Source organism: Chionomys nivalis, chromosome 8 (assembly GCF_950005125.1).
Source record: "Chionomys nivalis chromosome 8, mChiNiv1.1, whole genome shotgun sequence".
NCBI classification, from domain to species: domain Eukaryota; kingdom Metazoa; phylum Chordata; class Mammalia; order Rodentia; family Cricetidae; genus Chionomys; species Chionomys nivalis.
The window spans coordinates 96965276-96982214 of NC_080093.1; the positions used below are offsets into that span (position 1 = coordinate 96965276).

A 16939-nucleotide genomic window follows, 5' to 3' on the forward strand; every position below is an offset into this window, starting at 1 on the left:
AGGAGGCAGAAATTTTTTTCAATAATAATAAAAAATAAAAAATAAATAAAAAGATGGAAAATACACAGAGTCTAGATTATGTATATTATTTTGTTTTCTTTGAATTTTTGACTGTGAATGAGCTAAGTACAGAGAGACATTTCATTGAACAGGCTGCTAAGCTAAACCAACCTGTATACTTAAAAGTATCTTGACTTCAAAATTTGGGTCTAAGGATATGTTGGTTTGGGAAAAAAGTTTTTCTTTTGTTTCCACAGAGGACAAGAACCTGTGGATTCTTTCCAAACTAATGTTGTTTGATGGATATAGACCCCCCTGAAAGGTTTCCATAATCTCCAAAATTATTTTATCCAACCAAAATCAGGAAGTAGTTTGGAGAGAACTATGTCCAAATTCCCAAATTGCTTATAAATGTTTGTTTACATTTAAAGCGAGATATGCTATAGATATAAATACTTTTCACTGGGATGGATTTTGGTGTAATGATACAAATTTAAGCACAATTTTGTTATATGTATATTTCTGCTTTTGATTAAGGTATTGTGTTTATGCAGCTCATTAAAAAATATAATGTATAATCTAGGAATATAGGTTAATAGATTGTCATTTATAATCGTCAAGCTTATAGTCATGTTAGTTAGGATTTTTAGATATACAGAGATATTATTTCAATAGATAATCTTTAAACATTTCAAAGAATAGGAGAATATAGCATTTAAAATGTTTCAAGAACTTAGGACTTTTTATGGCAATCTGCTTCTGGCAGCGCCAATCTACTTCAAGAGAATGATGGGCATCAAAGAGGTACCTTATAGAGTTTGTTAGACATTTGGGCAAGAAACTGCTCTTGCCTGGACTGCTTGATGTTATGCTGTATGAACTGGACATGCAGGATGCATAGAAAGATGACTGCTGAACTTGCCTAAAGGTGAGACGGTCCTTCAGGGTCCCTGCTTCATGGAAGAGTCTGCCATACGTTTTGCAGGACACAGAAGAAATCAATTTATGAACTTTACCAGTACAAGGCATAAAAGATCTTGAAATTTCCTGTTTCATGGAAAAGTCTGCCAGATACCATGGTCCTGTAGGCTGAAGATGGGTTTCCCAATAGTACAAAAAAACTCTGGGTGACTGTCCAGGCAGCGAGATGTGTCTGTCAATTCTAGAGTTTTAGAAGTTGCTTACAATGTACTTCCTGTTTACTTAGGTAATATTATATCCTTCTGGAATTTTTTATGGAGTAAAGAATAGACAGTTATATTTAGTTTTACTCAGTTTTAGCAAAATATAAAGTAATATAAATACTCTAAACTATATGGTCTTGCTATGTTAAAGTTAAAACCTTACTTTTATTTTGACAGAAAAGCAAAGGTGATGTGGGATTCCCCTCTTAGACTGTGAATACCATTGTTGAATAAAGAAGCTACTTTGGGCCTATTGCAGCACAGAGTAGGGCAAGGTGGAAATTCCAAGCAGACAGAGGAGGAGACAGTCAGCTGAGTCATTGAGAGACCATATAACTGTTACAGGAGACAGATGCCAGATGCCAAACAGAACTTTATTGGTAGGCCCCAACCACATTGGTGATATACAGATTAATAGAAATGGGTTAATTTAAGATATAAGAGCTAGATAGGAATACACTTAAGCTAATAGGCTAAGTAGTGCTTTAATTAATACAGTTTCTATGATTATTTCGGATCTGGGCAGTCTGCCTACAACAGATACTTGATCAGCAGTGTTCATTGCTGTTTTATTTACAATAGCTAGGAAACAGCAACAACCTAAATGTCTGTTAACAGATGAATGGATAATAAATATCCAGCATAATTTATATAAAGGAATACTATCTAACTGTAAGGAACAATGCAATCAGGAAATTTTTAGGTAAACGAATGGAATTTGAAGGAGGCAACCCAGACACAGAAAGATAAACGTCACATGTTCTCTCTCACCTAGAGTCCCCAAGTCCAAATCTTCAGAGGTAGGTATACAACATGGAGTAACCACAGAAACTAGAAAGTGTAAAGGAGCCATAGGAGGAAGTGGGGTGGAGGGGGAACAGCAGGGTGCAGGTGACAGGAAGTGCTTATACTTCAACAAAGCTCACTGGTTTGAAGTGGAGCAAAAAAAAAAAATACTGGCTTTGCTCAATCTGCCTGAATTTTACCACATCCCTGATAACTCCATTGGAGAAAATGTTTAGTTAATACTCAGAGTTTAATAAAGTAGTAGTGTGATCTCTCTGGAATGAGGGTCCAAAATTTTTTAGAAGTTATTTAAAGTAGGAATTCTGGCTACTTGGAAAACTTATTTATAGTCATTAGCTGGTCCTTTGTTTTTCCTGTAATATCTGAACACAATAGTGTTTTACAATAGTGACCAGTTAATTTCACTTGTTAGTACTTATTCCCTCCACATCACTGATAAAAGCCAATTAATGAGTATCCAAAAGAGCAGAATTCTCAATATATCTATAATCTTGACACAAAAGATTTTATGAACATATTGTTTTTTATTCTGGACTGGGAATGAAAAAGCATGGGATAAAAGTGGACTCTCTGAACATGGCGGACAATGAGGGCTGCTGAGAAGTCAAGGACAATGGCAATGGGTTTTGATCCTACTTCAGGTTCTGGCTTTGTGGGAGCCTAGACAGTTTGGATGCTCACCTTACTAGACCTGGATGGAGGGGAAAGGTCCTTGGACTTCCCACAGGGCAGGGAACCCTGGCTGCTCTTTGGACTGGAGAGGGAGGGGAAGGGGAGTGGAGAGAGGGGGAGGGAAATGGGAGGCGGGGAGGAGGCGGAAATTTTTAATAAAATAAATAAATAAATAAATAAATAAAAAACCACATTATGTACTACTAGATTTGTGCAGTAAAAAGTATCCCAGGAAACATTATTCATAAATAAATCAAAAATTAATAAAATCTCAGTGAGTGTGAAGAGGTCTTTTATTAATAAATTATGCTCCTTTCCCTACCATTTCTCATAGACAAAAATCTATAAACTGGGAATCAGAAGATATCCAGAAAAAATAGAAAAGACCAATGTTAAAAAATAAGTAGAATTCTACATTATCTTTAAAGAAATGCTTCAATAAAATCACTAACAAGAAAAACATTATCAATTATTTCTTTCTTTATTTATTTTATTGAAAAATTTCCGCCTCTTCCCCGCCTCCCATTTCCCTCCCCTCATCCCACTCCATTCCCCCTCCCTTTCCAGGCTAAAGAGCAGTCCAGATTCCCTGCCCTGTGGGAAGTCCAAGGTCTTCCCCCCTCCTAGAGAAGCTAAATAAGAAGGTGAACCCAAAGAAAAATGTATAGTCATCCGCCTGGATATGGGTAGTAGACAAGATTGCCGGGCAAAAACTGGGAAATTGGGGGTGAGTTGGGATGGGGGTAATGGGAAATGGGGAGAAAAAAGTGAGAAGGGGAGGATGGGGGGAGCTTGGGAGATTGGGATGGTTGGGATATAGGAAGGGTGGATACGGGAGCAGCGAAGTATATATCCTAACTAAGGGAGCCATCTTAGGGTTGGCAAGAGACTTGACTCTAGAGGGGCTCGCAGGTGTCCAGGGAGATGTCCCCATTATCAATTTTTAAACAAAGTAAACTCTTTGTGAGTAGAAAAAATGTTTTCTGCAGCATTGTACCTGTCTATAAATACAATGGGCTCTTACTGAGTTATTGTCCACATTTCTCTACTGTTATTTTTTCTACAGCACTGCTCTGCTTTCCTAAAGACAAGACATCCATCAATGGCTCCTTCCCTTTCTCCAGGTATCAAACTCACTTACCAATACGTCTTGCGAATATCAATGCATTCATCGCCATCATAGAACTTGGAGACCTGTTTTAACTTGCTTTACCACCAACAAATGGAAAGAGACATCATTAGAGAATGCTACATTTAACAGTAATATGAAAAGATTCTTTGAATAAGAATCCCTTGAACCTAAGAGATACAAATTTTCTGAAAAAAATTAGAATTTAGAAGCACTGTTCAGATAACTGTTTTTCCATGAGTAATTTCAAGATTTAACAGATTTCTTTCTCCTCTCTTGGTTTCATCTCATTTTCTCTGCCAAAACAGTCTTTGATGACAGATACATACATACATACACACATACATGTATGTATTTATGCATATACACATGTGTATATATATTTGCACACACACACACATATATAAGCAACCTTTGATGATATCATCATTGCAACATGAAATATATCAATCTTTTAACAAAGCAGTCAATGACCACTGATGTCATTGTAATCATGTCAATATTAAAGATTTAAAATACTCATCTAGGAGCAGAGTAAATTCAAAGACTTATTTTGGGTTGACAGGTGCACAATTGTCCTATATTTCATAAAATTGTTAAATACTCATAACTTATATACCTATTCGTTGTCTGGAAACTGGAATATAATTTTACCTAAATTAACCCTTGTATACTATAAAGATCACTTGTAGCCCTGCAAAACAACACAATGAATCGGGATTAAAGTGTGATTTTTTTTTTCATTACTACATCCAAACCAATATGTATTGTCATTTTGGAGGTTACATTTATTTCAAAATTCAGCTTCAAAGTGTAGGTCTTTAAATGTTGCCCTTTCTAGTTTCATGATTTTCAAGTCCTTCCACCACTCTGTACTTTTAATACACCATGGAAATTTTCTTGTCCTGTGTAGCATTAAAATAATTAAAGGTCTGTGAGGAGGACTCTAATGTGATAATGGTTATAAATTTGAGACACCAGCATCATGTAGAGACAGATCTATGGAGGGTGAGGACAGGTTTAAGGCCTATTAATTTGATTCTTTTCACTTAGGGTTCCACTTTCTTCCTACTTGTCTGTCACCTCCCTTCTTGCTACAAATAGGCTCTCTCCCCCCTCCCCCCCTCTCATTCTTGTGGTGTTACACAGGTGACCAACAGATTAAGAGTTCAAAACACTTTTCTAAGGATTTCCCCTTACATTCAGCTAAGATAGAAAGGTACCAAGAGATACTACGACAAGAAGACTTTTAAAAATAATATCACGATCTATAATTGTCACTGACACTACTAATCACCTCCACAAATCTCAGTATCTTTCTTTTCTGGTGCATTCCAATAAATTGAAATATATATTTACATATATACAATATATGTTAACATATTTTTAGACCTTACTATTTGTTGATGTTTTCTTCCTCGATTTCTGCTGTTAAATCAGATGAGGCAATGCTAAAGTAGTTTTTAAAGAACAGGTAGTCAATACCACATGATTTTTTAAAATTGATTTTTTTGTTCAAATTAGCTATAATTACTGTTTGACATTCATGAACTTGTTAACTTTTAATAATTTAATGGGAAAAAATTAAAATTTAATATATCCAAAATGACAAAGGTTTAAAGACCTTTCTTTTAAATTGAAATTAACCCTAATGTAAAACAGTATTTCATAATGATTTGACCCTTTCACTAGCATGCATTACTGATATTCCCATAGAGCTACAGGACGCATTCAGCATGTGATTCAACTTCCCTTCACCAACTGCCCAGTAACCATCTCAGTCCTGTGTAACAACTATATTCTGCTTTCAAATCAACTCTTGCTTTTACTCACAGAGAAGAGAAATTATGTGACACTTGTCTTTTAGTATCTATTATATTTTACTCAACACAGTGTCATTCAGTTCCATTCATTTTATTGGAAATGGAAGAATTTCATTCTTTTTGGCTAACAATATTCCACTCTATCCATATATCACATTTTCTTCCTTCACTCATTTTTGGGGAGACACCTAGGCTCAATATATACCTTAGCTATTGAGAATAGAGCAGTAACACACATGGATATGCAAATATCTTCATTATATTTTGACTTTGTTTCCTCTGAGTCTAGGCCAAGGATCTCTTCATATTGTCATCTTTAAACTTTACTGATGCTATTTCTTTAGTCTTTTATATATTCTCAGTATTGATGTCTGTCAGGTGAATTGTTGAGAAACATTTCCTACCATCTATACACTGTGTCTTCACTCTTATTGTTTCATTATTCAGAAGAAGCTTTAAGACTTTTTAAAATTATATTTGTGTGTGTGTGTGTGTGTACATACACATGCTACAGCCTGAGTGGAGATCAGGAAACAACTTGCATAAAGGAGTTCTCATCTTTAACCATGAATGACTCAGCTTAAGCAACTGTGGCAATCTTGCCCATTCCAGAAGCTTTTCATCTTTATGTTATCTTTGTCAAATTTCATGTTTGCTTCCTGTGCTTTTTGAGTCCTCTACAGATAATCATCACCTGTACCAGTATCTTAAGGTGCTTTCTCCGGACAGTTTTTGAGTTTCTGGCCTTGCTTAAATTCCTTGCTATGTTTTGAGTTGATTTTGTGCAGGGTGAGAGATAAGGATCTAGTCTCAATCTCCTGCCTGTGGATGACCAGTTTTCCCAGCATGACTTGTTGGAGAGGCTGTCCTCATTGCAGGGTTTGGCTTCTGGCATCTTTGTTGAGAATCAGCTAGATACAGACAAGTGGTTTGTTGCTGAGTTTTCACTCTGTTCCACTGGTCTAGGCGTTATTTTATGCCAAAACTATACTGTGTTACTGTGGTCATGTGCTATGGATTTGTTTTTATGCCTTGGAATCTTGTACTATAGAATGCCTCTAGCTTTGTTCTTTGTGCTTTAGCCTCTTTTGGATCTTTTGTGCTTTCGTACTTATTTCAGACACACCTTTTTAATTTTGCAAAGAACATCATTGGTATTTTATAAAGCTTGTACCAATAAAGAATCTACTTTAGTCCTTAGGTATCCATCTGTCTTTGGATACCTTCCTTTATGAATCTCAAATATATCCAGCATTACTGGATATTTTACAAATTATAGTTGTTTCTGTCCCTCAGATAAGGCAGTAATTGTAAACCTGAGTCAGAAGATCCTTTCAAGATGGTGATAACTGTGGGTTGTGACATTGCCCTAATGTGGAAAGAGCTCAGAAGTGATGGATGCAGCGATGGTTTATTTGCTTCTGTTTTTGTTTGTTTGAGAGTATCTCCACTTCCTGTCCACTGATACCTCCTTTTTCCATCTAAATGGATATTTATCTACTCTTGGAATTCTCCACTATTCTGTCATACATAGACATTCTAATAATTTTCTGTGGGTTTGGCTGCTAGTCACTAAGATTGAAGACTATGAATAAGAAGCTTCCCTCTTTTTTATATTCTTCTTCTCTGTACCACGATTCAAGAGCTATAATCAGAAGCTCATCATCACAGAACATGAGAGCACAAAAAGAGTGGTGTTTCCTTTCATTGTCCTGACAGTGCATGCTCAGATCTCAAACTCTACATGTTACATGGGAAGGATTGGTATACACAGAGAGGAAAAGTGCAAAGAAAGAAGTATTAATTTATCTATATCTTACAGTATACTGGTGGACACAGTTGAGTATTCTGGTTTCAATCCACTTGAGACTGCGCTAAAGGATAAAAAAAAACTCAAATGAGTTTGAATTTATTACAATTTAATGATTCTAATTATAATTCAATTTATAAACTTTTTGAACCTTAAGATTTTTCACATATAGGGTTGGTGCTGTAGTTCAATGGGAAATGCACCTGCCTAAATATGTACAAAAGTCCTAGCAATGTAACAAAACAAAACCTCTCATGTAAACCCACTGTTTATAATAAACATATCATATTCCTTTAATGATGCTTTAATTTTAATAAATACTTTAGTCTTGTTTAAAGAGAGAAGTTGGATGTTGTGGTATACCACTATAATTCCAGTTTTTGAGAAGCTAAGGCAAGAGTTTCACAAGTTTAAAGTCAGCCTGGGCTAGATAGCAAAACATCTCAGAAAAAAAAAAACAGCAAAGAAAACAAAAAGAAAAAAGTAAGTTATGTCTTTGTGACTAAAGCTGAACCAATGTGTGAAAGTTATGATATAAATTACTTCAAATCCAATTCTGTGCATAGAAGCTGATGCAGCTTATCATGTATGATATCTGTTCCTAAGTTATGATATAAATTACTTCAAATCCAATTCCGTGCATAGAAGCTGATGCAGCTTATCACATATGATATCTGTTCCTAAGTTATGATATAAATTACTTCAAATCCAATTCCGTGTATAGAAGCTGATGCAGTTTATCACATATGATATCTGTTCCTAAGTGTCTCCTTTGCCCTCTTATTTCCACCAGCTGTCTTTCTTTTCTATTTTTGTGAGACAGGGTTTCTCTGTAATACAGTCCCAGCAACCCTGAAATTTGCTCTGTAGACCAGGCTGACCTTGAACTCACAGAGATCCTCCTGCCTCTGCCTCCAGGGTGCTGGGATTAAAGGCTTGCACCACCAGTTGTCGTTCACTACACCAGAAAGCATCTTATAGGTACGAGTCAAAGGTTTTCAACATATGATGTTTTAGTTTGGGATGCCTGTTCATCTGGTAACTGAGGTCTAGAGAGTGATGGACACATCAAGCGCTCACTGTTTGTGTTCTTTTCCAGCAAGGGCTCGTCCACTTCCTATTCCCTGTGATTGCAAGCCTTCAAACAGGGGTCTCTGTTTTCTTACTCAGTGTAATAAAATCTAATACACATAAAGTTGGAAATTTTCCTAATCAGTTCATCTGGTGCTTATTTAGAGTGTTAAACACCCAGTAAGTGGGAAAAGCATTGTTTTATGAGAGCTACTTACTTTATCCAAATTGGTCAAAAATGTCAGAAAGTTCCATTTATATGCTTGAGAGACCAGTCCTAGGAGCCTCCAAATCTTACATCTTTCTCTGCTTCTGTGTGTATATCTATAGTGGTGCTAGTGGTGCATCTCTTGTTGTGTGTATATGCAAATACAAATGACATGTATTTATATGCATACATTTCATTATCCACTATCATTCACGGATGCATTTGTTAACATATTAGTGTATGTCTCACAGTTCAATGGCAGTTCCATCACCATGTGGTGTCAGAGACTCATTCTGGGAAAGGCTAGAAGATTTAAAAAATACATATAATTAGATGTCACATGATTTCAAAGGCACAACTTTCTGGTTTAAGTTCATTTAAATTATTCTAAACACTATAAGCTGGCTAACATTTACATACATGGCAGTGTTATTTGAAAACTTCCTACAAACCACAAACTAACCAGCCAGTGGTGGTGCACACCTTTAATCCCAGAACTTGGGAGGTAGAGGCAGGCAGATCTCTGTGAGTTCGAGGCCAGCCTGGTCTACATAACTAGTTCCAGAATAGCAAATACTGTTACACAGAGAAACCCTGTCTCAAAAATTAAAAATGAAAAAGACAGACAGACAGACAGACAGACAGACACACACACACACACACACAGAGATAGAGAGAGAGAAAGAGAGAGAGAGAGACAAAGACAGAGACATAGAGAGAAGAAAGTAAAAAAAGGTAGAGAAAAACACAAACTGAAGACAACTCATTGAATATGGAGAAGTCAAGCTGGAATCTACATGCACCCCTACATGCTAGTGTCTTTGGTGCCAGAAGGTACTCTGCAGATAAACAAAGGAGAAATGTAAATACCAACTCAGCCACAAATCCTTTGATCTACAATGGTGTCCTGCCTGTAAAATATGTTGGGGCAGTGATAACACAAAGCTTGTGAGAGTAACCAACCAATATCTTATTTGACTACAGGTTCCTTCCATGAGATGGAACCCATACCTGAAACTCCTTGGGTGACTAAGAACCTGAGACTAGACAGCCCAGGGACCTAGGGTGAAACCAAATACAACTGTTCTGCTAAAGAATGTAGCAATTAAATGACTCCTCATGGAATTCTGCTATATTCATAGGTCAGTGCCTTGCTCATTCAACATCAGAAAACTTTCTTTTGCAGTGGATGGGAACAAATATAGAGACACACAGCTAGACTATATGCAGAAAGTGAGACACCTTGAAACATTCATCCCTAAATGGGATGTCTCCACAGGGCTCAGGGAATCCTGTGGAAGAGGAGACAGAAACAGTGTAAGAGCCAGACAAGAAGGAAAACCCCAAGCAATCAAGGACCTCTATATCAAGAGGATTGATACACATATGAACTCACAGGAACTGAGGCAGCATGCACAAGACCTGCATGGGTCTGCACCAGTGGGATCCTAGAGCCGAAAGCAAAAGTAGATGCTTCCATCCCTAAGCCTCAAATGATAACCACTTTCCAATGAAAATTTAGTTTTCTCCAAAGGAGGCTCACTGGGGAAACAAAGTACTCTGAGGGTAGACTGCAGGCCCCGCAGTACATGGTCGACAGGACATGAGCTCAGTGGTGTCTTTGGAAGTTCCTTGTCTCACACTGTCATTCTCTCATGTCATTCTCTCAGGGCCTTTAGCTGTGTATTATGACTTCAAGTTTAGTGTTTTTATGGGATTCCTGAGTGTGCAAATGAGTGTATATCTACATCTAAATCTATTTCTTGTGTCTCTTCTTGGGTTCTCTTCCTTCTGTTTTCTCTTTCTTTTGCCTTATTCTGGTGTGCTAATTTTTGTTGTATCTTATTGCTATTCCTTAGAAGTCTGTTTGTTTCTAGTGACAGACAGAGTTTGAATCTGGACGGGAGGATGTGGGAAGGAACCGAGAGGAACAGATATCAGGGTAGGAAGAGGGTATATTTGGGAGATACACCATAAACAAGATATACTACATTAGAAAAATCTATTTTCAAAAAAAGGCAAAAAATTTTTCATGTTTACAATGAAAATATTTTCTTAAGATTTCTTATTATTTATGTGTTTGTGTGAAGTTTCTCTAGAGGACATAAGAGTGGGTGGAATCTGCTGATGCTAGAGTTGTAGGTGAGTGAGGGCTCCCCAACATGCATGCTGGGATCTAAACACAGGTCCCCTGAAAGAACAGCAAGTACTCTAAAACACTGAGCCATCTCCCTGGCCTCTCTTATGAATATCTTAAACCTGTGAAATCCTTAAACTCAATTCCTTATTAACTTAACCATACTGAGAAAGCATTTGATGAATGAATCTAAATTCAGCTGCAAATTCTAGACAGGATTCCTCCTTTATTGTGTAAATCTTTCCTCAGGTCCCTTTGTTGGCTGTTTACCTTCTTTCCTGCTTTCACACAAGGAATACAGGCACAAGTCAGGGTGTCAAACAAAGTGAAGATGGGGGTATGAGTTTGGAGATACACAGTGCCATACCTCTGGAGAGAGAGGCTCCATGGTAGGTCTATTGAGTCTATTCTCTTTGCTGAAGGCTCCTCTGTAGCCTTCCAAGTTCTATATTCTGGTTTTAAATGGAGTTCTCTCTTCCCTTGGCTAACAAAGGGAACAAACTTCAGGAGCTAGAAAACTCACTCTATGGTTTATTTTTCCTTTCTCAACCTCAATTCTAAAGATAGACTCTTCCATAACAGAAATTTCCATAATAGGAATTTAGGAACAACATTCAGGAAACTGCATTCCCGAGGATTTTTCTGAGAGTAAATGTCTGAATCTAAATTTTACCATTTTGTGAATTCATGCTGGTATGATATATAGATACTGTATGTAATTTATTTTTCACAATACATTCGTGAGTCTACCCCCAGGATACTGAATTCAATTCTTTTTTCCCCTTTGAGACAGCATTTCTCTGTAGCTGTGGAGCCTGTCCTGGCACTTGCTTTGTAGACCAGACTGGCTTCGAACTCACAGAGGTCCACCTGCCTCTGCCTCCCGAGTGCTGGGATTAAAGGCGTGCGCCACTACTGTCTGGCCTGAATTCAATTCTTAATTGATAGTTCTAAAAAAAAAAATCAAAAGAAGCATAGTGTCTCCCAGAAATGTGAAAAGCTACCCCATGAAGTCTCACCGACAGTTAGACAGTTCAGGCTGTCTAAACATGGCCTGAACAAGGATGACACCAACAGACATGCTAAATAGAAGAGGAAAGCCTACCAAACTTCAACCCTAGACAAATTACAGGCAACTAAGGAATGCTGAAAGTGGGAGAAACACTCTTCCCCAGGAAAGAGCACACCAATTAGTTATCCAATACCAAGAGTTCGGCTCCAAAAACATACATTCAGGTAACAATGTAGAGACAGAGCTGCTTGTGCTGATGCATTTGTGAATATATAAGTAACGTAGTGCTCATTTTGTCTTCTTTATTCATTTATTTGTTATGAGAAGTTAATGTGAGAAGACATGAGAATGAAAAGGAGCCCTGTTATCCCATGAATGTTCCCGAGAGAGAATATCTCAAATGTTAATATCTCAGAGGGTGTGGTATATGTGGGTGCAAATTTTTATGTGCTTGTAAACACACATGTACACACAAACATGTATTATTAATTCCCTTATATCCTTCATTGCATTGGCAGCGACTCTACTTAATGATGATCTATTCAATTCAGATTGAGTACTACTCATGGGCTAAAAAGAAGCTACATGACTTAGACTTCTTTCATGAAAATTAATTAAAATCTTCAATTTATAAGTAAATTGATTTCTGAAATGTTATCTAAATCTGTTAACAGGTTAAATATGTCATTTTCTCTGCAAATGATGCTGTAAGTACACAAACACACGTTTTTGTTGTAACAAATCCTTTAGTCCTTTCAAAAGTATAGAACATGTATGCTTCTATGATCATTCATATCTGTCTTTACCTGCTTTTGTGTAAATGTGTGAGTTCAGATGTTCATGTAAATATGTGTTACTAGATATTTATTTTTGCAGTGCCAGGAATGAGATATAAGGCTTTGTATATGATGAGCAAGTTCTGAGGCATAGCTTCCGTCCAGAGAGACTACACCCTTGGAACATTAGAAGCACTGGCAGCAGAGCTCTGGAGAGGAGGGAAAGGTGCAGGATCTTTTAGCTTACTCTGCTATCCTGTGGGGCTTTTTCTCCCAGCCCACTGCTGCCTCCTCCTGGCTGTAAAGGGGATCCCTTCTATTTGTGATCAGCAGAACTTTTAACATAGTAACTAAAAGTGACAAACACCAGAGGAGCCCATCTCTTATTTGTTCTATTTTTCTACATGATTAAAGACCAAGAATATTTATGAGACGATACTAGAAACAGTTGAAAAGGGAACTTGTAATAGTATTATGTTCCTGACTATTAATAGCACAGATATCAATCTGTGTGTACCTGTGTATGTAAGTACTTATGCACAAACAAATATATAGTATACACACACATATATCCATTTATTTAATCATATCTTACGTTTCTTTCATTATTTCACTCGAGGAATTCAGTTCATACAGGGATGTGCTAAAGGATAAAAACAGACATAGTAAGTCAAGATGCTTAGAGTTAAATATTTGGAATACGATATGACATTTTTTGTAGGAATGATGCTTTGCATGATTATAATGAGTAGTAAAAATAAAAGTAACTCAATACTGAAATATAGTTTAGTTTTTACTGTTACATAATACATAATATCAGTTATGTTAGTCTTTTTGGTTCAATTTATTTGGAACTAAACTTATTTTGCAGACACTCAGATATTCAATCTCATTTAATGTCCTACTTCCCAAGTCCCATCATTATCTCCTTATTTCACACACCTTTGCTGAATTATCTGACAATGAGATGTAATCAGGTAGTCACAGACCTGAGGCAGTGTTTTCACCCAGTACAATGGTGGTCTGAAGTCTGGAGTACCAGCTTTAACGGGTGGCAGAGCTCTGAAGTGATGGACACATTCAACTTTAATTAATTCCACTTTTTCCATGCTGAGAGCTAGAGTGCTTCTTGCTCACTGCTAATTACTTTTTGTTGTAAAGAGGCTTTCTTTTTCTCTCCTGCTCCATTCCAAATATTAATCTCTCATTTGTTTTTTATGTTTCTGTGAATATATATTTGTTGCATGTGTATTTTATTAACATACAACACAGATATTTCATTAGTGATTCTATCATAGATAATTAATATCACTTCATTATGTAAGAATTGAAAGTAAACTATAATGAAAAAGTATGTAAGTTCACAGACCCTTTTAAATTTTTTATTAGCTATGATTCTCTCTAACAACATATAAATTGGTTGAACCCTAAACTTCTCCTCTCATGTAGACATGAAGAAGTATCCTGATCATGATCTAGACTCCTTTCAAACAATTTGATAAAAAAGAGGAAAGTTATTACCGATGCAGACTTAGATACAGTGCCTAATATACTCTGTATTGTTAAGAATAAATATGTGGAGTACTTTAAGCAAAACTGAACCTTCCTTATTTTCATAGTTCTACCCTTTTTGTGTATCATGCATGTACATAGTCATAGAAATATGTGTCCTTTTGTACGTGTTTATATATAGTTGTGTGTACTGTCTTAACTTGCAACTTGACTTTCACAATTCAATCATGTGTGATATAAAGTACTCCAAAGTATAGTCAGAAACCATATAAATATAAATGACTTCCAGAGTCAAATAACTACATTCTAAGAGTTCTGAGTTGTGAACTAATAGAGTTTTAAATATTCATGTATATCACTAATTCAAGTTTGGCATTTTTGTATTAGAAAAGTGGCTATCTGTATATAATGGTAATGAATCTACTGGGAATGTGTAAATAGTAATTGACCTATATTTAAGTAACCAGTATCTTAATTCCAATATATAACAGTTTTTTTATGTTTTATTGCTTTTATTTTTCAGTTACACATACGAATCCCAGTTTTACTCCACTCCACCCCTATCCATTCCTCAAAGAGCTTAAGGTTTCCCATGGGAAGTCCCAAAGTCTAACACATTGCTTTGAGGCAGGACCAAGGCCCTTCCCACTATATAACATGGTTTTTGATGGGATGTGTTTCAAATTCATCTATTGCTTAAAGATACTTGCCCCTCCTACCAGTTTCAAGTTCTCCTTGGCTTCATTTTCATCCTGTGGAAGGCGCTCCATCCAGTATGGTGATGGGCAGGGCTTTGCAATGGCAGTGCTCTGGTGGGCACATCTGAGGGTCATCACCGCCAGTCATAAACTTAGCATTATGTATCTATGTGTTTCCTTCATAGCATCTCACCATGCACTAATTCACATAGGAAGTGCTTTAAGATTTAAAGACACAAGTAGTGAACATCATATGACTTCCTGTGGTATAGGAGGGTTTTCTTTCTATGTGTTGCTTTCATTGGTTGAATAAAGAAGCTGCCTTGGCCTTTTGATAGGGCAGCCCTTAGGTGAGTGGAGTAGACAGAACAGAATTCTGGGAGGAAGAAAGCAGAGTCAGAGAACCACCATGAAGTTGCCTGAATCAGACATGCCGAATCTTTCCCCGTAAGCCATGACCGACCTCGTAGTGCTACACAGATTACTAGATATGGGTTAAAGCAAGATGTGAGAATTAGCCAATAAGAGGCTAGAGCTAATGGGCCAGGCAGTGTTTAAATAAATATAATTTGTGTGTTGTTATTTTTGGGGTTAAGCCAGCCAGGCAGTGGGACGTAGCTGCTCCTCCTCACTACATTTCTGGACTTCACACTCTTCAAATTCCCTTTATTAACATAATCAGTCATTCTGAAACTTGCATATCACTTTTCCACCAAAATGAATTTTATATATTTGAAACAGACATATCTTGTCTGGTAAAAAGTTCAATAAGATTTCTGTCTGGGGTTTAGCCAAGTGACAGTTTTCTGCTTTCAGGTAATTTTTATTTATTTTTCTTTTTTCAAGTATAATTGCAAATGCAGTTTCTAGGTACAAATCCATTTTACCTTATCCAATGATTTGGGCATTTGTTCCCTACTGTTACCCCACAGAGTCTCTGCCTTATGGAAGTTCAAGTACAGGGCTGTGTTGGGGCTCTGAACACGGGCATGCAGTAGGATTGTGTTTGAGGTCCCTACCTCAATACGGTGGCAGAGTTCTACAGGTTGATGGATTCTTCCAGTACTACTAGCTGTGTTCTTGGCTTTAGGCCCCTCTTCTCCTTCCTGTGTTCCTTCTTTCTGGCTCCAATTAGAATCTCTCTAGCCTTTGCCAAATGTACAACACATAAAAAGCCTGAATGTCCTAAACATTTGACTGCTACAAACATAGAAGGACAATACACATGGTACAAATCATCCTTCTGTGAGCAATTCTCTTTTCTTTAACCTGCACTAAACTAAAAAGACTGTTCCCGACAGATACATGAGGAAGACTGTTTAGAAACAGCTCAGACACTCTGTTTTGCTGTGGGTGCTCCTCAGAGTGCAGCTCTCAAATTCCAACCTTCCTCCATCACCAGTTTTAATGCTTGGGTTTATGTGCACAGCATATTCTAGAAGTGTGAACATATTAATACATTTAAGTGTCTTCATTTACATTTTATAAATCATGTTATAAAATTGGTAATTCCATCAAATATCATGGATAGCAAAGTATCTAAATCTGGGTAAAAGGATATGAAAATACATCATCATATATGAACTGTAAGTCTAAGCTTTATTTTACATTTAAAAATTTTATAGATAATTCTACAATTAGAGTTTATATAGTAACAATTGATCCATAAATCAATAACCAATATTGAAATGTTAATGTATGTCATAAACTTAAGCATGAGATTTTGTTTTTGTTTTTGTTTTCAAGACAGGGTTTCTCTGTAGCTTTGGAGTCTGTCCTGGCAGGTTGGCCTTGAACTCAGAGATCAGCCTGTCTCAGCCTTCCAAATGCTGTAATTACAGGCACGAGCCACCATTGCTCAGTGAGATTTATTTTTTTTTAAACATTGGGCTTTTTATGCTAGTACTGAATTCCTCAAATCTGTAAAAATGGAAAAGAATCCGAAGAGAAGCAATTGTTACTTTATTCTTAAAATATAACAGGCTTTGTTGTACTTATCTCAAATAATACCTGCAAATTATAAGGAAACCCCCTCTTTTCTCATTTTATGATTCCCACTCATGCTGTCTTTCTTGTATGAGATATGGTCAAGCACCTGCT

General features: G+C 36.7%; 1 protein-coding gene across 1 annotated transcript in view; it reads right to left on the bottom strand.

Moving 5' to 3' along the window:
• The window catches only part of LOC130880000 (phosphatidylinositol 3,4,5-trisphosphate 3-phosphatase TPTE2-like), an 84753-nt gene extending 69779 nt beyond the window's left edge, over window positions 1-14974 (bottom strand). Inside the window, exons 1-3 of the mRNA XM_057778805.1 lie at window positions 14861-14974; window positions 4479-4486; window positions 3805-3870 (exon numbers count right to left, since the gene is read on the bottom strand). Coding sequence (XP_057634788.1) covers window positions 3805-3870; window positions 4479-4486; window positions 14861-14974 — 188 coding nt within the window. The remainder of the gene's footprint in view (window positions 1-3804; window positions 3871-4478; window positions 4487-14860) is intronic.
• Between the last annotated feature and the right edge of the window lie 1965 nt (window positions 14975-16939).